The sequence below is a fragment of the Schistocerca cancellata genome, chromosome 8 (genome assembly GCF_023864275.1).
Source record: "Schistocerca cancellata isolate TAMUIC-IGC-003103 chromosome 8, iqSchCanc2.1, whole genome shotgun sequence".
Taxonomy (NCBI): Eukaryota; Metazoa; Arthropoda; class Insecta; order Orthoptera; family Acrididae; genus Schistocerca; species Schistocerca cancellata.
In genome coordinates, this window is record NC_064633.1 from 304,359,412 (window position 1) to 304,387,337 (window position 27,926).

Consider the following 27,926-nt stretch of genomic DNA (forward strand, 5'->3'; position numbering starts at 1 on the left):
AATGTAGATTTAAGCGTTAGGTAGACTTTTCGGAAGTTATGTGTCTGGAGTGTAGAATGCGTGGACGAAAAACAGTTGAGACAAGAAGAGAATAGCAGCTTTCGAAACATGTTACAGACGAATGTTGAGGATTAAATAGATCGATCACGTAACTAATGTAGAGGTACTGAACATAACTGGGGACAAAAATTTGTGACAGAACTTTGACCAAAATAAGGGGTCGGTTGACACGACACATTCTGAGACATCAACGGATCACGAGTCTAGTATTGAAGGGAAGAGTAGGGGGAAAAATCATAGAGGGAGACCAAAACATGAATTTAGTAAGCAGAATCCGAAGAATGTAGGTTGCAGTTGTCATTCGTAGATGAAGTGGCTCGCACAGAAAGGACTAACACGGAGAGCTGCGTCAATCCAAGTCTTCGGACTGAAAACCGTAACAACAACTATAACTACAGTTGGATAATGCTTGCCACCGACATCTTTGATTTTGCCATTTGCGACGGCTTCTTCCTTTATCATCTGTTGCGTAGTCTTAAAATTCAAATTACGTACCTGAATAAGTGATGAGCGTTGTGGCTCCCGGGAAGTACAGCCGACACCGATGACAAATTTCGCCAGTTCATGCGCGGCCTCTTGCAACACTGCTCCATTTGACATCACGGGAAGTATGTGGTCGGATTTATGTCGTTACGTAAGACATATTCCTTCCGTTATGTGAGATGTTATTAGGGTAATACTTCCCTGTTACTATGATGGAGATGCATTTATTTTTTCTTACGTAACAGGGTAAATATTGTATTCTAACAAATGAGATCCGTTATTAGCCTGTGCAGGAACTTGGTTGAACTTGGGTATGGGCAGAAATCAACTGTGAGCTGTTTGCTTAAACCCGTAACTAGGAGTTGCGTAGGAAAATCACGGAGAATCTAAACGAAAATTTTCTGAAGGTTACTAAATTCAGCTTCTCTAAAACGACTACAGACTGGTCTTATATAAAAGAGCGAGAGCAAGGAAGGGGGATGTTTATTGAGGGAACGTTTATACATTCAGTTTGGTTTACTTGTTTTATGCATTGTAAAATTAATAACTTTTCCTCCATTGTAGATTGCTGTCACCAAAGACACCGTCTCTGTGATCTATAACCGATGTTTTGTAACTAATAAGTGGTACGTCAGCCAAAGTGAGAACTGCATTTTTGAACATTATGACAGTACCTACCCATTAATCTGTTGTTAATTTATAAAATCAATTACGTGTGCAACAGAAATGCTTGGTATAGAATTCCAAAATAGTTTTTTCGTGATATTTAGCTACTTCTCCGTTTTTGAAGTTTTTAATAGCCAAACGCTCAAGCGTGTGTAAAATGCGGTAATGTGTGCCTAATTTACTGTTGCCTTTCTATCGTCACTATTTGTAATACTGTAAACTTTGAGAGAGTAAATGAATGTAGACACCATGATCTTATTTTTAAAGTTTATTAGTAACAGATAACAATTTAATAACAAACAACATTATTGTTAGAGACAGTACTTAAATACTACTCCAGAAACGTCAACTAAATTTGAAAGTTACTTCAGTACTGCAAGAAGTGAAGCTAGCTTTGTGGGGCCACTCTGGTGTAACATTTTCGATGAAACGCATTAATTCGTTGAGTTTGTGTAAATCAGGGACTAGAGCACAAGATAAATAACGAGAAGATGTAGTCAGCTGCCACCATTCGGAGGGATTTGGACGAGATCCAAGCTTTGGTGTTATGCAAATTCACTTACATAAATATCAGAACGGGACTGTAGACCACGAAGAGAATACGCCATTCTGAAACTAGACTTCCAAAAGGAGGAGAATAGAATGTTTGGGATAAATTTAATATGGAGCTTAATTGTCCAAACAGAGAGGAAGATGTGGTGGATTTTGTGTTGTTTTCTTAAGCTGAGATCGTATGCCACATTCTGGTTCTGTAGTAGCGCGTGTAGTTAGCTTTAAAAATTGCTGCAGCTGAACAAGTCCGAATTTGTTAGTAAACTTGGTGAACAGCGTCTCTAAGAGCTTAGAGTGTTTTACTGCATCACAACTAGCATGCTGTGACAATAGCCGTTGATTCTCGTTTGAACCGTATTTTAAAAGTGCTTTCCTAGAGAGTTGCTTGCTGTACAAGTTACAGGAAAGTCCACTGCCCCACGAGGCTATCTAGAGAAACACTCGGCGTGGAGTAGTACTGCGTGGCGCCGGTAGACGGCGGTAGGTGGCGTGAGGTGTCGCGGATCGCTAGCGACGCTCAGTAGTGGCCGCCTTCTCCGCCTGTGTAGTGACCGCCGTCGTCACCGCTGGAGTAGTAGTGCTCGCTGTAGTGGTGGCCACCGTCGCCGTCGCCGCCGGACTCGTAGTGACCGGCGCCGCCGTAGTGACCCTCGCTGCCGCCGCCGCTGCTGTAGTGGGCCGAGTGGCCGCCGCCGTAGTCGCCGCCGAGGGACTCGTAGTGCTCGCCGCCGTGGTCGTACGAATCGCCGCCGTCGATGGCGCGCAGGTAGTGCTCCGATCCGGCACCGTGGTGGTCACCCTGTGAGCATGCATGCACTGGCTAAGAGCGCTGTCGCCTCTTTATAGAAGCAACTGTAAATCTGTACTTGCAAGAAGTGTCCGACACAGAGAAACTGTCAGGTTAAGTCCGCAAACTCCACGTGTTTTCACTTAATATTCACAAAGCTTGTACCATTGCGAATTACCAGTTTAAAATTGCCTGTTCATTTAATTTATGTTCAACGTCATCAAGTCTACATCAGCCTGAAATATTCCTTTCTAGAACACCTAAAAAGAGTTGAAAAGTTTTGCAAATGCCGAGAAAAAAAAACTCTAAACATTTTTCAAATGTCGATAATATATTGATAAAGAGTCTCTTCATACTGATTACCAATGTAACGATGTCATCAACAACTCAACCTCTGATAACGTAAAATAAAATTTAAAAAGTGTGTTTTTGGTCAAGTGTTGTTAACATTTCTGTCTCAGTTTCCTGTGAGCAACTCGGTGCTTAAGTTTTTCCCATTAACTTCGTAGTCTCTTCCTGTTAAAATAATACTAAAATAAGACCTGAAGTTAAATGAATGAGAAGTTTCATCTCACAAAGAGCAAGGTGAATGGGAAGAGACAGTCCAATAACGTATAGAAATGATAGTAATGAAACAGCCACGATTAACTTAGGAAAGAGTCTAGTTTATATACAAAAGCATCATACTGAAGATGTATGTAACACAAAGGCCACAGCAAGCTTCGTCCAAGCTTCAGGAAAGGATCGAAAATTTGATATTTGATACTGGAAATACACTGAAAGGGACCTAAAAATAATGTTGAAAACATTGTCCAGGGAATATTTGTATCACCATTAATTTGTTTGAGATAAGTTAATACATGCAGTCGAATATAATGTTAGAAAGGAGTTCGCTTTCGAGACTGATCTAGTAGATATTTTGGTGTGATTTATTTCCATGCCTAAAACTGTAGCTGTATTCAGGTGTATGTATTATTCTTGGATAATTCATTCAGCTGTTTAATTGGTAGTATTTAAATGACATGCTCGATTTTGAAGTCAAACGATTTTATTTTTAGACATGCGTGTGACAGATGAGATGGATCAATAAACCACTCTATATAACAAACAAACTATATATATTATAGTTAAACGTGGCACAGAACATGTTGTAATTAAATTCGTGGTTTGATATCTGATGGGTCAGCAACATGTTAGGATGAAAAATAATGCAATCTGATTCTGTAGTCTTGCGTTGGCATGACTTACTACCAAACTCGGTAATAAGTAGAAAAACCCAACAGACACAGAATCACTTTGTACCTAACTAAGAAACGAAACCCCAGTAGCATCAGACTCGTCTACGAATGCTAAAAACTGTAAAGATCTACATAGTGCCTCATACAGATCCCAACAAGAGTTATGGAAGCTAAAACATATTTTAGTTGGACATATCATATTGATTAAGAGTACCTGTCTATAAGCAGATGTCGATACCAACAATTATTTACAAATCAACTGCACTGTGCTCAACATAAATCAGGTGCCCCTTCGTTGAAAACAAACAATGACGAATATTTATGATAACATTACATATAAATTTGTGCAGGATTGGTTGTAGCATTTTGTATACATTACGTTGATTGCTGTTATCTCAGTGACAAATGAAACAGATAATTCTCAATTTTTAGATAAAATATTGTAACGTATACTAGATAAATCACAAGTAATTGCAGTTACTGTAGAATGTGTATGTGGGTTGTTGCGAAAAGAAGAATATGAATTCTAATCTAAATAATGGCAGATCTATCGCTCAAGTGTTAATGACTTCAACAGAGTATTTCGAATTATGAGTTCTGGTCATATTGAGTCCCTTTCGTACGTTTTATATTTTCTGACTGAACTGAATCTTTTTATATTCATGCGAAGCAAATATAAAGTTGCATCAATGAGCAAAATGTAAATGTGGGGAATCACAGACTATTCTCTTGGCAAACTCCTACTGGAGATATTTATGCAACGTCTTGCTGCAGCACATTGGTGACGTGTGAGATGTGTCATGGAGGTGTGATACGTAATTGGAGGCTGTTCGCTGAGTTTGTGCTACAAGTGATCTTATATTCCACCACTTCATCCGAATGAAAACTGACCAAAAGTGTGTGCGACAGCTCCCGTTTAGCAATCGTTTCCGGTGTATACAACCGTTACTTCAAGAGTCGCTGCGGATCATGCTCAGTGGTATCACTGTTGGTCAGATGCAGGAGATAATCACACGTCCTGGTGACTGGATCTGCAGATGGTATTTTCATGTTGAAGTTTCTAAGTGACGATTTGAAAATGCAGCTATAACTTCCCTTCATGGGCCAAACCTTCGAATTTGGAACTCTAATTGTGGAAGATTTGCGATGATTCTGGCTTTGATTGTCGGTGTTGATCGGTTCTTGTTCGTCGTCGTAATGAGCATTCCATAGTGTCATTTCGCATTTCTACACGCTACACTGTTGTCATCAGTTATCTGACAGAGACAGGCTACTACACAAAAGATGGAAATCAGAAAAGGGAAGAGGCGGAACTGCAGGAGACAGAACACTCTGCCCGAAGGTAGTGTACAGCTTCAAAGCACGATCAAATCAGCTTAGGGGCCTGGCATTGGTATTTGATTGACGAATAACCACCAAAATGTACAAATGTCATGATATCATAAATTAGTGGTAAGAGTTTTCGGATTAAGACCTGGATTTGAGCTCACATTCTGTTCGTCAAAATGCTTACAGAAGTTTTCCTGTTATTCATATCAGCCACCGAGGTGATGAAAACTTCTCCATGCGCCAGAAATCTAGGCAGGTATTTCCACGTTAAACTATAGTAGATAATGGTTTTGACGACTTATGTAGTCTCGGGAAAGAATCACTACCTTACTAACCGCAGGTTGTGAGTTTCTGTCTGTACTTGAGTATGGGTAGAGTTTTAAGCTCGTCGATACTTTCTAGCCAATACATGAAAACTGATATCGTAGGAAACTTTAAATTCGGTGTATACTTAGAAATGATGAGAGAGATTCCTATACAATACTGATCCACCACACACTAGGAATATACTGAATGTGTTATTAGTGAAAAAGAATTAATAAAGGGCTTCACTGTACCAACTAGAATTCTTGCAAACAACGTTCCACAACTCCTGATATGCATTTCTGGAGTAGATGTTGGAAAGAGAATTTAGTAGATAACGCATTACTTACAAACATTCCATGAAATGGTCAATTTCTGGAATTGACTAAACTCGCCTCCAATTTGTCTCACTACAATATTAATGCTTCGTAGTGGCCCAACTACAAAGACTTACGTATCTGTTCGTTACGTAACTCCTGCTCCGTCATTTCTGATTCACGCAGTCACATATTTCCACCGTTACCAGAACAAGACTTTCTTTATACATTCCATGTCCTATGATACAGCTCAGCACTTCAGTGCTGACTTTGTACTCTGCGCCATTCGCCTCATTGTTGATTTGCTATTAGGATTCCTTTTTTCAGTCATGTAACTTCTCTACTTCCAGCTGCTTTGAAACCTCGCTAAACCATCTTTCTTTTGATCAACCAGGTTTTTCTATTGTCAGAAGTACCCTTTGATGGAGACGGAATTTTTACCACGTGTTCGTACGGAGCCTAGCCATCACGCTATCTGTATGGATTTCCTTATTGCTGCAGGGATATCATTAATTGTTTTCGGTAATAGAGCCACGTACATTCCGTATTATACTTGCAAACTTCCTTCGAAGGCTTACGACAACTTTTAGGCTTTCACCCATTTGTTAACACACTAACAATTTTCGTCTTTGAAATATGAACTCGTAAATAAGATTCTCGAGAAAAATTCGAAATCCTCAGACCTTCACGGTCAATTTTGTGATCCAATTCGACTTATCGCTGACAGAGACACACAGTAGAAGCTGTTCTAAAAAACTGAAAGAAATGTTTATAATATTTAGAAACATTCAAGGGCAATCAAACTGATTGGAGAGGTGCCAGAAGAACTATAAGAAATTGCCATAAATAAATAGTAAACCGAAGACGGTACAAAATACAAAAATAAAATTAAGAAGTGGGGATATATCCATGGCAAGACAGTTCCAGGACCGCTCAGAACAAAATGAACACTTGGACCCATCTTAACTACGCTTATTCCATAGTCCTAACTGGAACAAACAAACTACCTTAGTGTCATCAGATAGTGACAAGTTAACCGCCACGTGACCGCCTTATACAAGTTATACAATCTTCCTTTACAATTCTCCTGATTAGTTAGATGCAGTTCACCACGAATTTCGTTCCTGAAATAAGCACGTCATGTCAGAGGAGAACTTGTACCCAACATACGCAATTATTAGTTTGATCTATTCATATCTCTGTCTTTTCTGCAGTTTTGTCCCCTGCAGCTTTCTCAGGCACCACGGAAGTCATTTCTTGATGTATTAAAGCGATACTACCACCCGGTCCCTTCTAGTTTTCGTTATCTTCCACATGTTCCTCTCCCTGCCGATTCAGTGTATAACATTCTTATTCACTATCTAATCAGTCGACGTTATTTTCAACAACCTCCTACAGCACCATATCTGAAACGCTTCGATTCTTTCCGTTTCCATTTTCTCCACAGCCTGTGACTCACTACTATTCACTACCGTACAGCAGTCAGCACCAGAGGTGCAAGCTCAGAAATTTCTTCCTCAAAGAAAGGCCGACGTTTGAAGCTTATAGGCGTCTTGTGATAGCATTTACTTTTTTCTCCTTGCTTTGTCCGTCATGTGTTATTTTGCTTCCAATGTAGTAGAATTCATTCTTTCCTGCTCTTCATAGTCCTCAATTTCGATATTAATTTTACTGCTAATTTCGATTCTACTACTCCTCAACACTTCCATCTTCCTTCAGTTTACTACAGATCTATAGAGTGTGCTCTTAGACTGTTCATTCCATTTCAAAGGTCCTGCAACTTTTCCTGAGTTTCAGTGAGGATTGCCTTTTACTGATATCCTTTCATGCTGAATTTTAATCTCACTGGGACTGTTTAATTTGTTTCCATCATTGTTTCTTCCATGTACAGACTGAATAGTAGGGCCAAAAGACCCGATCCTGTCTCACATCGTTTCTAATTGGAGGAACTGGTCCCTGGTCCTCTGTTCTTACATTTCCCTCTCGGATCTTGTACATAATGTGTATTATCCGGTCTTCCACTCCTTTTTATTCTCTTTTTAGTTTTGCACATATTTTGTGTTACTCTTCTTCCCCTATAGCTTTCTCTAGACAATACACGCTGTTCTAAAACGACCAGTACGACATTAAAATGCTGACTAATAGTTCGTCTGCTGAGCTCATATTGTGAACAGTAATTTCGCTATAGGGCCCGCAGTGGTATACCCACAAAGCTACTTTTGTGCTTGAAGATTTCTTTCAGTTACACCGCCGGCCACCGCGCCCGAAAATGCCTGCTCCTGCCGTGGGTTTTGGGTGGATGGTGAGGGGAATACCTGGCTGTAGGAGCCGCTGTCGCCGTGCGAGCCGCCCGACTCCCCGCCGCCCGCCTTGCCGTACGATGTGTGGTGCTCGTAGCCGTACGAGTCGCCGTCCTTCTTGTGGAAGCTGTCGAACTTCTTGTAGCCGTCGTCGCCGCGGCTGTCTTTGGTGCGCAGGTATCCGACGTTGCCGTGGTCGCCGCCGTCCTTGTGCACGTAGTGCTCCCGCTGTCCCGACGACACCATCTGCAGCCGCCGGAAACCAACACCGCCACCCATGAGCACGCTCTGCTGGTCGGTACTCCTCCTCCAGCTACTAGTAGTGGTGCACCTCGCCCTCCCCCATCCCCAACGCTGCTACCCGACTTCCTCAAACAAGTGGAACTCAATGAAAGTAATGATGTCCGTGTGCCCTTACAAGCCTCTGTCTCGATCCTACTTATTGGCGTTATTCAGACAGCTAATTTGAATAGCAAAGGCAGTACCGCAATCACTTTAATTGGAACATTCCTAATTTGACTCATTAATTTAAATTGAAACTTCACTTCTCTCATCGACACCTCTTACCGGGTAAAAATTGCCTTATGCTTTCCGATCATTTTCAAAGGCTACTAAAAAGTATATACAAGACGGTAGATAATGGGTGTATTGATGTCACAATGAATCTGCTGAGGTATATGGGGATACATAACCAAATATTAAAAATAAAAAATCTTCAGTTTAATATAGTGTTGATAATACTGACATATGGGTACATTTTGTCACGTCGTCTGGCATGTACCACAGCCAAGTGCAAACTGATGTAATGCTACGTGGTCTTAATTGTAGCCAGTGAAAAGCGGGTGCAAGTGTTGTTATATGTCAACCAATTGCTTATAGACTTGTGCAACGAAATTTCAAAAAAGTTAACCAAGTAATGGCAAGACTGATAAACTGTCTATTACATTCTTCCAACATGTAACAGCATTGTAAAAGAATTAAGGGAGAAAAGTACTAACAGATTTACATCATAAAACGATAGACAAAGTTCAGCGTGTACGCATAAGGCAATGCAATCTCATAACGCATCTCTCAGTTAAGTGTATTTACAAAAGCAAGTAACAGAACTCGAATGCAAAACGTGCAGTGATTAAATGAGAAAGTTACTTTACATGTTCTTTAACAGATCGACGTAACAGCGTAGCTTTTCACACGACGTACATGGATGTAATATTGTAGTAGATACAAAGTTGTTGACTTTACTTATGAACTGTATGTGACAGTAGCCTTATGGTAAATACTGACTACTATACTATGTAGTTCGTTATGGACGATATTATGAATCTATTTGAATTATATAAAATTCGTTAATTAACAATAAAAGTTGCGTATCTCCCAGTGGCTGTGCATTAAACGCTACGTATATTTTCATACATACTGTTTTACATGTGTATTTAAAATGAAAGGACAGAAGTTACGAGAAAGTCGCTATAACGCACAGAGGTAAAGGAATAAATAAAAGGATGGGTTGGGAGAGGGAAGAGAACTGCGGTAGAGGTAGGGAAGACGTGAGTATAGTATAGGGACAGTATATATCATACGTCGTATATCCTTCTTTGTAGCCTTTAAAAATGATGAAATATCAAAAGGCATACGTCAAATTTCGTTCAACAAAAATTCTTGGCTGAAAAAGTCAAGTTACAAGAGCAAGAATAACTTGGGAGTCTTTTACTGCGTTTCTGCACACTATCAAGGTCTATGATTTGAATTTATTCCACATTAAGCATTTACTGACAAACAGGAAAGCTATATTGAGCCCTAATATTCTTTATCACCTTTCACATTTGATTAAACATCAACTACAAATAAAAGTTATAAAATGAAATGAGGGAGGTCTATGCAGTCATGAGGGAAGAGACACATATATATGTGGAGCAACAGTGGAGCGTGATGGCTTGTTACCCAGCCTGTAGGCAGTAGCATAAGGCCGTGGTTTGCAGACGGAGGCCGGCTGTTGTCTTTTCATCACGTTAATCACGTTGACCATTTACGTCTCGCGAATTGTAGACATCATACTCGATTTTCAAGAGCTATCACTACTAGCTATCATGAGCGTGAATCTTCAGAGCCACAGTTTCGCTAACATGGCGCCTACTCAGAGGTCCTCTTTGACGGACTTTGACGCTACTTGATGACTCATCTAGGACACCGACCTTAATAGTAGGCGCTATGTTCTATCGACACCCTAAACGACCATTCCTACAAGAAGTTGCGGCCGTAGGACAAGCGAGTTCTGTTAAGTTGCTATTTCCTGGTTGGTTCAAATCACCAAATACGTTCCAGGAAGGCATTCCTCCCTTCCTGGCGTCCTTCAACACACCATAGAACCTCTCTAACGGGCACTACACTTGAGGGCCCCGTCAATAAATACATTTCAAAGAGCTTTGCGTTAGAATTAACCTGGCCCAAAATTACTCTTGCTCACGGGAGAACGTAAGAGGTAATTTAGGTTTCGCTCTCGTCTCGGGGACATATAGAATATCGGTAGTCCAGGTTTCCTATTTTAGTATTTAATTTAATTCCGTAACTAAACAAATACTATCACATACTCATTCCAAATGAATAACCACGCTTTAACCTGTAAGCTTGAAGGCCACACAAGCATTAACACAACCCATTCTCAAGTTTTCCATCTTCTTTAAATTACTCTGACAGGGTCAGAAAACGATTTCGTCTGTCAGCAACACTATTTGAATGTATGTAAATGGAGTCACCACGAGGTTACAGAAAATTTTAAAGAAATAGGCGACATAACCTCACAACAGTGCTATTTGCTGTTCACAGATCGTTCAATGGATGATATACAAAACGGAGCGTTACGATGTTGTCAGGAAATGTACAATAAAAATGTATTTGCGACGAAAACCATCGTAATAGTCTTCCAAGGTTAACACTTTGTGTAAAAATGTAGATTGACCACAAAAAAATTGACAAATATTTGAGTTGGGGCTTTCACATAACATGTCGTAAATTATATCAGCGTAGAGGATTTACACGTCTCGTTGGAACAGTGTAATGGACACCGGGCCACAAAAGAGGCAACGAGACTTTGCTTGGTTTGTGGGATTAAAGGGACCACACTCCTACGGCCATCGGTCCCTGAACGAGACTTTACTTAGGCAATATATGCAGTAGCTGCGTTACCATTATTGTCGTGTGGTGTTGTACACTGTACTCTAAATTCACCGTAGGCGGAACAAATACTGCAGCACCAACCGAAACGAAGTTCGTGCGATGCGTGATGGTCGATTCACTACTTAACAACGAAAGCCATGAAGTCATACGACAGAAGCTAGGATTTGAACGTCTCATCGAAAATGGTTAAATACTGGATACAGCACTTCGATTGAATGCCTGAATGAAGGATAGCCAAAACACTTTGACACTACAAATCCGCAGGTCAACAGAGACAGAGACGCAACTGCAGAAGACGTCAAGACCAATAAGAACCCGTAACTGACCTGAAGGCTTAAACCCGCTTGTCATAATAATGATGATGATGATTATAAAAATAATGTACAGTTTGTTGAAACCGGAGCGCAATGAAATTGCAGGTCATTTAAAAAGTGACGAGTTACAGAGCAAGAAATCGAATTGCAGTTTTAGCTGTAACACTCTATTTGTGGACATTGAGTGTTATGTATCGTTCTTTGGGTATCAATTAAAGCAGCAGAACAGTAGAGACAAGTGTGCTTTCTCTACCGCCCAATGACACTGCATGACCAAGTTTCGGAGTGCGTATGTGCAGCCTCCTGGGCAACAGTTTATTAGTTTCTATAAATTACAGTTTCTATGCGTTGTATTGATATGCTGGTGCCTGTGTAGAAAACTTGCCTCAAAGAGAACTAGTTAAGACGCAAATTCGACAGTTCAAAAATGATGTCTCCATAAAAATAAATAAATTAAGATTAAAATTCATATTCGACGTGGAGGTTTTAGCAAATGGTGATCTAAGACGAATAAGAGGAGGTTCCAAAGACAATATTCCATCGTGTTTAAGAAATTATCTAGGTAATTACCTAAATAAATTTGAGGAACTACAGTATATCTATCTCAGGACGACCGACAACGATTTGAGCCTCAGCAATGAAGAATTTGATCACAGTACTGCGGACGCCTTCTTCGTCTGGATTGCGTGTATCAGGTCATTTGCGAAAGATACTGTACTTTCCATATCAAAGATGTTTTCAACTATATTTATTATATTGTGTAGCAGTGTCGTTCCTGCTATCTACGAATCGACATCTCCAGTAAACGTCACTTCAACATGGACTACAATGTTTATGGACTCCCCAGCCTCCCTAGTGTCCACTTCAGGCGCTAAACAAGAGGAATTAAAAACGAAGAACGTCACAGGGTACGTTTCAATGGACCCAACCCCCTACCCTCCAGAATTGCAAATAGTACTTGAAGAGTCAAGTAGTAGAGTCTTTAGCACTCATTCATGAGTCCATTGGTGGGCTGTATTCGAACAGGGCAGTGGTCGTTCGAAATGAGATTCTCAAGATTTGTTCCTCACAAGGCAGGTCTCCTTAGAACTGTTCGGATAATGTTAGTCTCATAGAAAATACCCGGAAATGTATCGGTCACTTTTTCGGCTGTGGCATTCATTCAGTAGTCAGTAGCTTTTAGGTTAGGCAGCTTGCATACACTTCCAGTATATATCAAATGTCTTAGCTAATTGAGGACGAATGCTGTTTATTGGTCGATGCATCTAATGTTCTTCTTTACTCTTCGAATTGTGGCCTACATATGACTAAGTTCTAATAATTTATTCACAGTGTTCATTTCTCACAGTAGGCACTGCCAGTATTTTGGTTTTTAAGGAAGAGCTGTATCTTTGTATTTTGTTTAGTCAGCCAAATAATTTCTTAGTGACTTCATTACCTCCATACGTATTATATGATGAAAATATGAATGTACTGTATACGTCTTCTAATGGAAGTACAGCAAAGTTTCAGATATTTTGGAGTAGCAGTGTTATCTGTGGGTGGAAGGTGAAGTTTTAACTAACGGCCAAAAACTATTCAGTTATGTGCTGCCTTTATTTTTTACAGTTTGCCATAGAGCCAAAGTCTATCTTACGAGAAACACTTCCATTTTGATGGGGAAGATTTCCATTTAATTAATTTGGCTGTAAGGATGTATTTGTAATAATATATCTGTAAATTGGTACTAGAAGAGACTGTTTCATTCTTGAAAAATTGATATAGATATACTCAGGCATATAACATTTCCAGAGTTTAATTTTCCATGTTTTGTATATATTAGCAAACAAAAACCGCGTCGGGACCGAACGTGAGCCCATGCTAGCTGATTCCTGACAAATTGTTACAACTAGTTACCATTTTAATAAACCATACTTTGTCACTGATGTTGTCCATTTCTATTATACGAAACAATGCCGAAGTAAATAAATTTCTACACCATGGATGAAGAACATAGATATCGAATAGAATTAAAAGTAAATCAGTATCGGAGATTACAATCTACACGGGGTTTTGAATTTCGCGGTCACCTTACTGTTAGACCAAATATCTTCAGGAGAAAAAAAAATTGTTTCTTCTCTTGATAATATATCACGAAGCATTGGTATTTGGTTCCAGTGACCTGTACATGAATTTACTTAGGTGGAGAACGCTGCTTGTCTTGCATCAGGTTGGTATACGCGTAACTGTGGTGCGCTCGGGTATTAACAGAAAACCAACTGTTGTTTTATCCATGTTGGATCTTTTTGAACTCCGTATCTGTTATTTATTTTGTTCGAAGAACACAACCAGGCACCCTGCTTGCGTCCTCCATCAAAATTCCTTAAGTAAACTAACTCTTCTCCAGTGACAATCAATGCAACGATGTCTCAGGATTATTCTCTTTGGAAACATCGACGTATATATGTTGTAAACTGCTCTCAAACACTTACAGACGTTGAACCACACATATTCCACTCTTACACTACCAAAAAATGCAGATGTCGATTATGAACACTTTTTTGTAATCATTTTACCGCTTGTGACTACCCAATTTTGAGATTATTTCCTAAGTGACCCTCCTGTTACGCGACAACTGTCGACTTTAGAGGCAGCTACGTCCCAGAGTTTCTGTGGCTTACCATTGTATGTTTTACATTGGTACAGAAATTATTCACTACATGAATCATTCACTTCGCTGCACCACCGCAGTATGACGTACGGTAGTGTGCGTGCAGCCTGCACAAACTTGATTTTCGTTTTCTCTTTCAAAAACGACGACAAATATTCGAATAACGCTATTGTCGTATCAGATATTTAAAATCATATTCACATTATCACTATTTACTATGAACCACTTTTATTAAACCTTATTTAGAAAAGTTTTGTAACTGAGCAAGCAAGATGGCCCAGCGAACTTGGGAGAGAGAGCTTCGAAACTGTTAGGCAATAGTTATTCGGAATTACACGGTTTCCCTGTATCAGTGTAGGCGAGTAACAGCTTGGTCAATTTACTTTCTCTACCTTGTCGAGTTAAACTGTTACTTTCTCTCTGAATTCACTCGCCTCTTTTCTGAACTGCAAGCACTTACTCTTTGCTTCACTGTGCCTGTCTCTTAAAGTATGAAAGCTACAAAATGCTGCCACCTAGAAATATGTTGAATGGCTTTTACCAAGATGCTTGTGAGAAACAGAGAAGAACGCCGTTGTACGTGTCGCCTGCATGGATGAGGGAACATCGACAGTTCGAGTGTTAGGGAGCAGGAAGTATGATCCAGCAAGGCGTGAGCTGGAAGTGAAGCATGACTGGGCAGCGCCTCTGTTCATTGTGCTTTTTTGCTCTATTTCCTTTCAATTACACCTCGCCATTTAAAGCGGAATCCTTTCTCTGCCTAATTTCCTATCAGGACGGTTCGGGACTCGGTTTATGCAGCGAAATTACCTACTTATATTCTTAAAAAGAATGATGTTGTCGTTTCTACCTGTCGACGACAGTTCAGCTACATGAAAGAGGACAAAATTCCAATAAGGCATCTTATGGCTTTTGCGTTACGCATTAAATGGGATTTATCACACGCCCACAGTAACAGATAGGTGTCAAAACGTCAACGCTCTATAACGTTTTTCAAGTTTCCAGGGTCACCTAATCAAAATTACAGTGGTTCCCACGAACTCTGTTCGTCTTTTCCTTTCACGTTATATTTATTACGCGATTCACTTCTCACCATATCTGTGGACACTCTTTTCTCTGATACTGCGGCATTTCGAAGTGCTAACGACTACAAATTTTTATTCCTGGCCGTTGGGAAACACATTAGTTGATTTCTCGAGTCTATGTAAAGGAATATTTTTGGCAGCTCCCAGTGTCTCAGTTTATCTAAACCTTTGCTATTTTCTGAAGTCCTGTGTAATACACTATGTTCTCTGTATAATGATAATACTATTACTGCCACCACTAGTTCCGACAGCCAATAACGATATACATTTACATTTACATTTACATTTATACTCCGCAAGCTACCCAACGGTGTGTGGCGGAGGGCACTTTACGTGCCACTGTCATTATCTCCCTTCCTGTTCCAGTCGCGTATGGTTCGCGGGAAGAACGACTGTCTGAAAGCCTCTGTGCGCGCTCTAATCTCTCTAATTTTACATTCGTGATCTCCTCGGGAGGTATAAGTAGGGGGAAGCAATATATTCGATACCTCATCCAGAAACGCACCCTCTCGAAACCTGGCGAGCAAGCATCTGTGTGCAGGATCACATTTCTGACTAACCTGTCTAGAGTCTAAGATAATTATATGTCATCAGTCTTGATGGTCAGCCTTTCGCAGTGGTAACATCGGTTCCCTTCAGATCAACCAAGTTCAGCGCTGGGCTAGCACTTGGATGGATGAGCATTCGGTCTGCCGAGTGCTGTTGGCAAACGGGGTGCGCTTCCAGTGGTCTACAGCTCATTGTCTGTGCCAAAATGCTGTACTCATAGCCAGCAGTTCATGTGAGCGAAGAGATGAAAATCGGAGGGTATACAATTCGGGCTGTTTGGTAGGGTGGTCAAACACTTCCCATCAAAAACCCTGCAGGAGCATCTTCATTGCACCTGCAGTATGTGACCCAGAATTGTCAAGAAGAAGGAGACACGTGACAGCTACGTTACGTGGGTTGCTTGAAATCAGGCGAAACTTCTCAGCAGGCACTTCGCGCTTGCTTGAGATTGCTTTTTGGAGCCATATTTAAGCACTCACTGTGCACTCAGAATTGAAAAGTGCGATGTGATGTGATAGATGGGTGTAATAGACACTGCGCAACACTTATGCACAGGGCATCAGCGGATGTTCCCTGTAGTTGTAATGTCATGACAGATCGGACGTTGAAAACAAAAAGTTGACCTCTCAGTTAGGTCAGAACGTAAGGACAAACTTGTCGACAGGTAGACACGGCTGTGAGCATATTGCGAGAACTAAGGAAAGCAAGAAACATAGTGAAATGGTGCGCCATGGCGAGGGCGACGTCGTGCCCATTAGAAGCTGTTGCTCTGCACTGCTCTGCAAGAGAGGAGGAGGCCGACCATTACGGGAGCAGACCTCCTCTCCCACCCTCCCTCCTCCCTTCCTCTCTCCCTCCTTCCAGCCCTCCTATTCTCGGCGGCGGTCTCGGCCATCTCGTCCCGTCCCGTCTCGTCTCTTTTGCTCAGCGTGGAGCCTCAGCACGCCTGGAGAGCGAAGGGCCAGGCTGCCGCGGGGGGCGGGAAACGGTACGCCAAAGTAATTACGGTGCGCCGCGGCGCTCTGGCCAGATGAGAGCAGCGGATGTTGCGGCAGCGGCTACGGCGCTGTTTGCCAGTAAATAAGGCGCCGCCCGTCGGCCATTTAGGCGTCGCGGCGCTGCCATTCGCGCTGTGGCCTCCTCTGGAGGTAATCCGTAATTACGGGGCGCGGCGCACTGTGAAAGCCAGCCGTCATTAACACCGCTGCTGCTGGAACCACACCGTGACCGGCAGGAGCTGCTGCCACTGTGCGGCAGCGTCTCCGCGAATGACCCTTCCTAGTCACAACTGCTCTGCTCGTCTTCTCTCCGTCGCCGCTTCTGAATGCTCTATGAAGGACACCAGATGATACCTCCAGAATGTTTCCGCCGTAACTGCGACGGAATTTAAAAGCAGCCTGTTTCTACCTGTTAGTGGATGAGTCCAATTTCGGCAAGACTACAACTCTTCCTTTAATTTCAGCTGCTGGCCGTTGAAATTACCACACACAAAGGTGGCATTCAACATGCATCTGCTTGTCATGCTCGGACGTAACAGTGGTTAGCACTGAGTGCAACCACACGAGGTAGTTAACAGCATCGCCAACTACATTGTCCTCTGAAAAGCCAAAACCCTGCCGTAAAAGTAAAATCTGAAGTACAAGAATGTGCTCAGGCTATTGCCTAACAACATAGTGCAGAATTTTTTTTGCTGCAGCACTAGGAGAGGAAGCGTATCGGGCCACTTTTTGCTCCCGAGGAAGGTCCATGATTCTCTGTGGATCTGGAGCCGTCCTGGATGGATTGGATGGAGGAACGATCTCCGTCTCTATCTGGGATTGACCCTGGAAGCTCCCGGTCTGTTAGTCTACCGACTACATGGCGACAAAATTCTATGATCCGTGACTAATAGGGCGTTGGTCTACAGTTATAACGCAATACAGGATAGATTCTGCATGGATTCGACAAGACTTTCGTTGCATCTCACACCAGATGTTTACGCACAGATGCTGTAATTCCTGTAAGGTGCGGGCTAGTCGTTCGTGGTCAAGGGGCTGGCCCCACTATTTTCGCAGGTGTTGTTTCGTTGGTGTGAGATCAGGCGAAGTTGGTGGACAAGACTCCGGGAGTTAACTATCAAGCTCCTCAAAACATTATATCGCAACTGTGGTCTTGTTGTATGGACAATATTCCTCCTCTGTCTTTGGAGAAGACATCAAGCATGAAGATTGTGGGTGGTCAACAATTTTCACAGATGCCAAGGACGCCAAGCTGAATGTTCTCCATACCATCACATTGCCATCATCAGCATGAATCCATGGTGAAACGCATGTTCCGAAGAGTGTTCGTCTGAATGATAGTGCATTTGTACATGACCATAGATCTGGTGTAACTCGAAATTTGATTTATCTGACAACGAGAAAATTTCCATCAATCCACGGTTCATTGCCGATGCCTCATACCACCGCAGTCGTAGATGACGACGTCGCTGGGTAGATCTGCGCAGATCCGCAAGTTCTATAAGGTGCACTAAATAGTGTGCTACGAAGCACTTGTGCTTTATATCTGCCAAAGGTCGATGTCTGTTCTACTTTACGGGCCGAAAAAGCTTCCAAACTTTATGTTCTGTGAACATTGTGGATGTCCAACACCTTGGCCCATCCTCATACTTCACAATTCTTCAACCACTTTCCATAGATGCTCACTACAGTACGACACGAGCCAATTCCGAGATGCTCACTTGCAGACATTAAGTCGTAGCAACTTGTGCTTGGTGACAGTCACTTATGTCAATGGGTTTTGCCTTTTTGCCACTCATACAGTTGACCCAGCCTACTCTCTTCCACAATAGTGATTATAATATTTGACCCATATATATATATATATATATATATATATATATATATATATATATATATATATATATATATATATATAGGATTGTGGCATATGAGACAGGTTTGAAGAACTCCTGTCCAGTCCTTGAAGGCCCAAGGGGTGTCTACCCGCTGCTATGTCATCAATTACCTTGCAGCATCATGCATATGCGGCTTGGACAGCCATGTGGCTGCTTTTTAGACTTGTCCTGGCCGTTTTTTTAGACTTCCTAGACCATGGAGCCGTTACTATTCGGTGAAGCAGCTCCTCAATTGGCGTCATGAGGCTCAGTGCACCCCATATCCGTCCACCCGCCAAGCAAAAATCGTTGGCAGTACTAGGAATCGAACATTAGATCACAGCCATCTAAGCTGACTACTCCGACATGGAGGCAGACAGATTACTATGTAGCATTCCACAATGGTTTATTCACAGTCTAGATTCAATGACAATCATGCAAACATGGAAGGCCATAATTTCATGATGGTTCTCAACCGCCCGAGGAGACCAAGATGTTGTTGGTGCGACCATGCAGGATCGAACAACCACTTCTCAACTGCCAAAATAGAATGGATTTGTTTGCAGCAAGGAAACTCTCCACATGGACAATGCGGTTACATCTAGAGTGCTGCTGATTCTCAGCCCAGTGTGTGTTGTTGCAGCTTCCCTCGACACTGCAGTCGATAGTGTTGCACGCATTGACAACAAAGAACGTAGAAGTAGCAGCATTTCGTCTTTTCAGAAGGGTACCATTTCTTTCTGCAGCATCAGGATGTATATACCAGTGTGTGGATACTGTGAGGAGAGTGAATGTTGCCAGACTGCATTAGTTATTTCCACACCGGCACAGTACCTGTGATGATAATGTGGTATGCTACTGTGTATACAACCCGATCACCTATGGTCTGCATAGCCGGTAATTTGGACCACAACCTTGATATTTATGAAGTGGTGAAGCCGACTCTGTGCTATAACTTCGACGTGCCTGTGACGTAATCCAACAAGATACCTCCAGACAGTGTGATGTCTGTGGTGTGGTGTCCTGACTTAGGTAAACAGGTAGTATGGGCACTATATTTGCCGGTATCTGCAGTTCTCTCGCCCACGCCCACTGATATGATGTCGTCATGGTTTGCGCGAGAGAGTGGCTCACCATCACTTCCCATGCACTACAAATGATGTGCCCTGGCATGAGACCGATGCAGCGTGGAATGATATATCCATATCTGTCAATCAAGCTTAGTTCGACTAGATTCCGAGCTGGCTTACAGATGTGATTGCTGTCAGAAATGGAAGTGAATAATCTGTTCTTCGTATTATCCTGTAAATGGACAAAAAGTAAAATTTCTTTAATGAAATACATGTTTATGGCTGCTGTATAAACGTTATTCGTCTGTGCTACTAGTATGGCTAATTGGGCCATCTTCTGTCACTCGACAGTGCCTGGATATGGTTCATGTAGGGAATCGTCTAGCGCATTTCAGTAGAGATTATATAGCAGCTGATGTACATAAATCCTATTAGACATATTAGAGCTGTCGAAAACCACCTTCCGTAAAACAAATCAACGACAAACAAATTAGTGTGCCGTTGTGACACCATCAGTTTGTTGTTAAGAAAAGTAACTTCCACAATAAGATTCCGCCAGCATTGTTTCACAGTTTGCACTTCATCGTTATATGTGTTAGACAATACTAGGCTAACTTGGTTTATTACTTTGATTCTGATACGTTGGCTAAATATTAAGGTAACACAGGGTCGGCAAAATAAAATAGGCTTGGAAAATATTTCACTTGCGTTAAGATAGCCCAGCTTACATCATCCTCCCTAGCTGCTTATGCTGGGCTGCCTATCATAAGGTGAGAGAAGTATCATTTGCCATCCTGTATAAGGCTTCAGCTATTTTAATTATTTCTGGAAGTGGTCATTATAGACTGCAACCGATGGACTGGAGACCTTTCTTTTAACCATCGACTGGAATGAAAGAAACAAATCCTGTGCTACATGGGTAACTGTCCTTATTCACGATTACGTCACAGCTTGTAAAACTAGTACTTGCTTCCGACTGGCATCTAACTAGTATGCCAAAGTTTGTGTAGCCCAATAAGAATACCTACGTTAAAATAACAACCCTACAATCTCACAAAAGGAACAAACAGGTTAGAGATAAGGACCACAGACACCGATTGTGATGATCTTGCTTATATAATGGGCGCTTTCCTGTGTAATACAATCAGTTAACAGTGGTAGAATCTCTGGGTAGCTGAACGCGTTTTCATAACCGACATTTAACGTTGGTACAGTCAACATAATCGCAATTTTTAACCGCGATCACGTGACCCTAAGTTATATTGCATTTTAATCTATGCTGGTGCAGTCGGCCCTTAGGAGAGGGAGTGTATACGTGAAAAATGGGCAAGGCTGGTAAGCTTTCTGGGGGTGAGCGGATGTATTGGTGAGTGTAGGGTGGCCGCATGCACAGACGCACCTGCATGTCCTCGACCAGCTCCTGCGCAGCTGCTGCACAGCTCAGCAGCAGCACAAGTGCCGCTGTCGCAGCAGCGACTCTGGTTGCCGTAGCAGCCGCCATCCCTGTGTGTCTCGCTGTGTCTTGTGGCGTCGTACCGTCGAGCGCAAGCAGTCGCCGCTGCCGGTGGCCGGGTGCCGCCGCGCTTTATAGCGGCGCGTTCCTCTCCAGCGGCGCCGCTTCCTCTGCTGGAGGCTTTCCAGCGCGCCGTGGGACCGGAAAGACCCGAGGAGGAAAGCCGGGGCCCGCGGGGCGGGCGGCTGGGCGCAGCGCGCTGCAAAAACCCGGCCGCTCCCTGGGGCGGACCGCTCGGCCGCTCACCGCCACGGAGACACGGCGCGACATGTGCGTGGCTGGCGCTGGCGGAAGAGAGAGCCGGCGCGAGAACACGGCTATTTTTGTCGCCTCACCCTCTGCCGAAATGCAGGGGGGAATGCGGATCAGTACTGTCAATCGCAAAAGCTTGTACTGCCAGCGCAGCAAAACAATGCGGTTTTACGCTCCATTGACCATTCGCGTAACACGAATCTACACAACGGGTGTCACTTACGTTGGAATTAAACGGTTCCTTAACTCAGACGGTTCTCCGTCAAATTATGGTTTCTTGTGCTCATCCACACCCTAATCTATAACGCTGTTACTGGATGAAAAGAAAAGTTGTGAAAATAACGAAAGTTCCAAGTAAAGGAAATACAGGTAATACTGAACCAGCTAAAAATGCTCCTTCAGGAGCACAAAAGAGCTATTATATTCCTGTTTATTAAAAAACTGAAAAGTGGAATATTAGCTGCATCGTCCTACCTTCATTAGCACGTTGAAAATTTTGCCATGCGAACACACTTTTAAACATCTACATCTAGCTCCCACAAACTCCCATAACTGTAACTCGTTCACACCCATTAGTCCATCGCTGTACGTCACCCGCAGCCCGCGGTAGCCACGTGGTTCTAGGCCCTTCGATCCGGGAACCGCGCAACTGCTACGGTCGCAGGTTCGAATCCTGCCACTGGCCTGGATGGGTGTGATGTCCTTCGGCTAGTTAGGTTTAAGTAGTTCTAAGCTCTAGGGGACTGATGACCTCAGATGTTAGGTCCCATAGTGCTCAGAGCGATTTGCACCATTTTGTAAGTGACCGACACCCATTCTCTCTCACTCACTCTGCACAGTTCTTTGTCACTATACTTTTGTGTCTCTCTAACGGCATTCTTTCCTATCTCACAGCCAGAATCTCCTTGTTTCTGTCTCATTAGCACTGTCTCCCAGTTGCTTTCTCTTAGTTTTACTATGTAATTCATTCCTTCCGACAGCTGCTGTCTCTTCTCACTGTGATTATCACTCTCTTCCTCGTTGGCATTGTCACAGACTCCGTACTGTTCTGCCAGTGACAAGTGCGTTCCACTGCCACTGTCTCTTTCTTCCACACTGCCATTGTCTTCTTCGCTCTTTCCATAACACAAAAACTTCCAGTATTTACTACTTTTCCGTCTCTTTGCCGGTGTCTCTGTCTCCTTCTCCCTCCACGAAAAATGGAACAAACAAGCTAACATGACAAAGTCTTTGGGACAATTTTTAAAGATCCTGAGGAAGGTAGAATAGGCAGCTGGTACTCCACCTTTCGGCTGGTACAGTGATTTGAGGGAAGGGAACCAAACAGCGAGGTCTTCGGTCCCTACGAATTAAAGGGACTTGGAAGGAAGTCGACCATGACCTTTCAAAGGAATCATCCAGGCCCTTGCCTGGCGCTATTTAGGGATATCACGGAAAATCTAAATCAGGATGGCTGGACGCGGGTTTGGACTGTCGTCCGCCCGATTGCGACTGCAGTGGGCCAAACACTGCGCCACATCACTAGGTCCACTTTTCAGTCAGTGTCTTTAAAGCTGGAGCATATTATCCCGTTTTGTCTCTGATAGGAGCACTTTTCCACTGGTTCCCTACGTTTCTCTGCTACAGCAGGGCAAGTCACACATAGGAAAAGAATTTTATGGATCAGTAAAATATTGATAGATTACTTACGTGAAACTGAAACAACGCGAAACTAATTTACACAACATATTGAAGGTTATGTGCACAAAAAATCTACATGTGCTGCATTGCTACAGAACGGAGTTCCCAGAATACTTATGATGGTAATGGAGACACAGCATACTCCTCTGTGCTATCTTATCTTTACCACCTCACACCATATATTACGTGTGTATTTTACGTGTACAAATAGAGCAGTTTTTAACCTCTATATCTTCGAAAAGGATAAAGATGTCACTAAAATTTTCAAGTTTGTTCGAGATCGGAATCTTATAAATATACCACAAAAATTTCAGAAATTTGCTATGTATAACCGTCTTGGAATTCACGGTTCGGTTAAGAACCATGTTTTTCATTTTTTCTCGGTAACTGCCCACGAAGAAAAATATACCTCCACAAGCCACTTAAGGTGAACCATACACGACATATAATGGAAAAATAAGCTACCGATTTCCTCCATTTATCTAAGCTGGAGACTTCGACCCTGTACTGTAGGAAAGGTGCAGTACGAGGATCCCTCTGGTGCGTACACATATGGTCCCTAGCCCAAACGCTGTACATCTCCACTGACCCTATTTTTCTTTCACCAACAGAACCCGAGATAAAAGCCGCGAAAAAAATCCCATTTTAAAGTGCGGCTCTTTGGAACATGGAAACTAGCGCATGTAATCGCATGCGTATCGATTAATGAGATACCAGAGAAATCTTCGTAAAACTATTTCAAATAATTGTGATCCAGTAACGAGGACACAAGGCCAAACGTAGCAGAATTTCGTGACAATACAGATCCACTAAAAACAAAAACTCTAAAAGTCATTGACATGATCAAGAACAGGAAGGCGGCTAACGACTGTTGTGTTCTTTAATAATCACAATGCATGGTACTGGCTGCTTCTTACTAGATAATTCTTACTAGATAATAATTATTTCTTTCCGCCGTAATCACGAAAGCAGATAATGGCTTGTTGAATCAGATTATTCTATTAATGCTAATCGTCTGGAGCTTGTCAGATCGTATCACATACTACGAAGCGACTAAAAGATACTGAATACTTCCAATATGTTAAAGCGACGGAAAACAGAAGCTGTAAATGTTGCAACCATATCTGGAGGTAAGCAGCTACTAAAGAAACACCACGAAAGACTGTAACGTGAACTGTTCTAATTCCAGTAATTGTGGGGCATATGAAACACGCCTGAAACAAATATCACAGGAACTTTCTTTGCTTTGTTTTGAGACATCAGTCTTCTGACTGGTTTTATCCATCCCACAACGAATTCTTCTCCAGCGGCAAACATTTCATCTGAGACAAGTACTTGCAACCTACTTCCTAAATTATATGTTAGATATAATACAATCTCTGTCTTCCCCCATAGTGTTCACCCTCTAGTACCATTGCGCGTATTCACTGATGCCTTAACACTTGTCCTATCACCATGCTCCCTCTCGTTAGTGTTTTCCATATTGACCTTTCTTTGGCGATTCTACGGAGAACCACTTCATTCCTGTAGCACTACATCTCAAAGGTTTCGATTGTCTTCTGTTCCGGTTTTCTACGTTCGTGTCCTTTCAGTCTTACTGTTCCCTCTTTGTTCTTGTATACGCATATTGCATATCACCCATCTTTCCCGGTAGCTTACACATTTTTTTCTCAAAATACCTAACATCCTGAAGCATTATACATCATCAAATCCATTTTTAGGTCGATGAATTCTATGATCGTGTCTTGATTTTCCCGTAATACTTGCTATCAGTATTACGTGCAACATGCTAACTGCTCTTTTGGTTCCTTTACCTTTCCTAAAACCAAACTGAATGTCATCTAACACATCCTCAGTTTACTTTTCCATTCTTCTGTATATTATTCTGGTCATCAGCTCAGATGCATCAGCTGTTAATCTGATTGTGCGACAGTTTTCGCACTTATCTGTACTTGCTATCTTCCGAATAGTGTGAGTGATATGTTTCCGAATGTCTGATAGTACGTTGATAGTCCCTTAGATTGTACACACCACTTCTCCCCAATGATTTTAGAAACTGTGATGGAATTTTATCCGTCAGTTCTTCCTTATTTGATCTCTAGTCTCCCAGAAAAAAGAAATAAGAACTTTGAGGTTCGCCGATGACGCTGTAATTCTGTCAGAGACAGCAAAGGACTTAGAACATCAGTTGAACGGAATGGATAGTGTCTTGAAAGGAGGATATAAGATGAACATCAACAAAAGCAAAACGAGGATAATGGAATGCAGTCGAACTAAGTCGGGTGATGCTGAGGGAATCAGATTAGGAAGTGAGACACTTAAAGTAGTGAAAGAGTTTTGCTATTTGGGGAGCAAAATAACTGATGATGGTCGAAGTAAAGAGGATATAAAATGTAGACAGGCAATGGCTAGGAAAGAGTTTCTGAAGAAGAGAAATTTGTTAACATTGAGTATAGATTTAAGTGTCAGGAATTCGTTTCTGAAAGTATTTGTATGGAGTGTAGCCATGTATGGAAGTGAAACATGGACGGTAACTAGTTTGGACAAGAAGCGAATAGAAGCTTTAGAAATGTGGTGCTACAAAAGAATGCTGAAGATTAGATGGGTAGATCAGATAACTAATGAGGAGGTACTGAATAGGATTGGTGAGGAGAGAAGTTTGTGGCACAACTTGACTAAAAGAAGGGATCGGTTGGTAGGACATGTTCTGAGGCAACAAGGGATTACCAATGTAGTACTGGAGGGCAGCGTAGATGGAGATAAAGAGATGAATACACTAATCAGATTCAGAAGGATATAGGTGACAGTAGGTACTGGGAGATGAAGAAGCTTGCACAGGATAGAGTAGCATCGAGAGCTGCATCAAACCAGTCTCAGGACTTAAGACCACAACAACAACAGTCTCCCAGTGTTCTTTTAAATTCTGACTCCGATACTGGATCCCCTACCTCTTCCTTATCGACCGCAATTTCATTTCGTATCAAGTTTCCAGCAATCCCTTCCCCTCAATGTACTCGTTCCATCTGTCCGCTCTTTCCTGTTCGTTAAACCGTGGAATTACCGTTGCACTCTGAATTTTACCATCCCTACTTTTAACTTCAAAAAAGTTTGATTTCTCTTTTTATATGCTGAATCGGTGCTCCCGGCAGTCATTTCGTTTTCTATTTCCTGCAGCTAGTTCGCCTTGGGTGACTTGCTCATTATACTTATTTCATTCCTTAGTGTTTTATATTGCAGTATTCCATTATATTTTGATTACTTCTTTCACCTCTCAGTTGAAGCATGTAATCTGTTAGCTAAGCTTCTTCTCAGAGTTGCTTTCCTTGTAACTCTGGATATCGACCAGCTGTGATTTTCATTTTTACAAGTGTCCAGTCTTGTTCCAGCTAACTTCTTACTCTTAACTTCTTACCCTGATATTCCTGATCGTTGTATCACATCCTTAGAGAACTTCGAACGCGTCTATCGTTCCTCAGTACTTCAGTATCCTACTTCCATGCACACCGATTCTTCTGGACACTTCTCTTAAACTTCAGTCTACTCTGACTGTCTATGTTTGCACCAGGATACACCTTAAAGTCCACAACCTGATTTCGGAAACACTGTATGACGATGATGTAATCCAGCTGGAATCTTCCTCTGCCTGTAGGTACTACCCAAATGTACCTCCTTGTGATTTTTCAATAGAGTATTCGCTATTACCATGTGTACACAGACTCAGTTAGTCGTTCTCCAATGTCATTGATACTGCCTAGTCCATATTCTCACATAAGCTATTCGTCCAGTCCTTCCCTACAAGCTCATTTTAGTCACCCATGATTACTTGATTTTCATTTTCATTTGCATACTGCTTTGCCCGTTCAATATTTTCAAATTTTTATTCATTTTATTTACACATCTAGTTCCGCAGGACCAAACTGAGGAGTAAATCTCCAAGGTAATGGAACGTTCAGTACATGAAATTACAACATAAAAGTAATAACAGATAAAATATTTATGAACCCAACGAAGTCAAGCCATAAGTTTAAGTAAACGCAATCAACAAAATAACATAAGAATCAGCTTAATTTTTCAAGGAACTCCTCAACAGAATACAAGGAGTGATCCATGAGGAAACTCTTCAGTTTCGAGTTGAAAGCGCTTGGATTACTGATCATATTTTTGAATTTTTGTGGTAGCTTATTGCAAATGAATGCAGCACTATATTGCACACCTTTCTGCACAAGTATTAACGAAGTGCGATCCAAATGCAGATTGGATTTCTGCCGAATATTAACTGAGTGGAAGCTGCTAATTCTTGGGAATAAGATGATACTGTTAACAAGAAACTACAGTAAAGAATATATATATTGAGAGGCCAACGTCAAAATATCGACTAGTGAACAGGGGTCGACAAGAAGTTCGCGAACTTACACCACTTACTGCCCGAACTGCCTGTTTCTGAGCAAAAAAAATCCTTTTAGAATGGGAATAGTTACCCGAAAATATAATATAATACGACATTAGCCAATGAAAATAAGCAAGGCAGACTAATTTCCATGTCGAACTATCACTTCCAGACACCGTTCGAATAGTAAAAATGGTAGCATTAAGTCTTTGAACAAGATCCTGAAAATGGCTTACCACGACATTTAGCTGTGTATCTGAACACGGAGAAATTTGAACTGTTCAGTTTCATTAATGGTATGCCCGTTCTGTGATATTAAAATTTTGGGTTTTGTTGAACTGT

General features: G+C 41.9%; 1 protein-coding gene across 2 annotated transcripts; it reads right to left on the reverse strand.

Moving 5' to 3' along the window:
• Nucleotides 1-1,548: 1,548 nt before the first annotated feature.
• LOC126095077 (uncharacterized) lies at nucleotides 1,549-21,295 on the reverse strand. 2 transcript variants are annotated; one of them, XM_049909759.1, is made up of 2 exons: nucleotides 21,152-21,295; nucleotides 1,549-2,560 (listed from the first exon to the last, which is right to left on the reverse strand). In XM_049909759.1, the coding sequence occupies exons 1-2, from the start codon at nucleotides 21,251-21,253 to the stop codon at nucleotides 2,279-2,281; spliced, it is 384 nt and encodes a 127-aa protein (XP_049765716.1). In that variant the 5' UTR covers nucleotides 21,254-21,295; the 3' UTR covers nucleotides 1,549-2,278. The 2 variants fall into 2 exon arrangements, 1 of the variants encoding a protein (XP_049765716.1); XR_007521906.1 differs by lacking the exon at nucleotides 1,549-2,560 and adding an exon at nucleotides 8,167-8,281.
• Between the last annotated feature and the right edge of the window lie 6,631 nt (nucleotides 21,296-27,926).

What these genes read in the sequence shown, in the direction of transcription:
- LOC126095077 (XM_049909759.1), bottom strand. Translation starts at nt 21,253, where the DNA reads ATGGCGGCTGCTACGGCAACCAGAGTCGCTGCTGCGACAGCGGCACTT. An exon ending in AGCTGGTCGAGGACATGCAG is followed by an intron (nt 2,561 to 21,151) that starts GTGCGTCTGTGC and finishes GCATGCTCACAG; the next exon opens with GGTGACCACCACGGTGCCGG.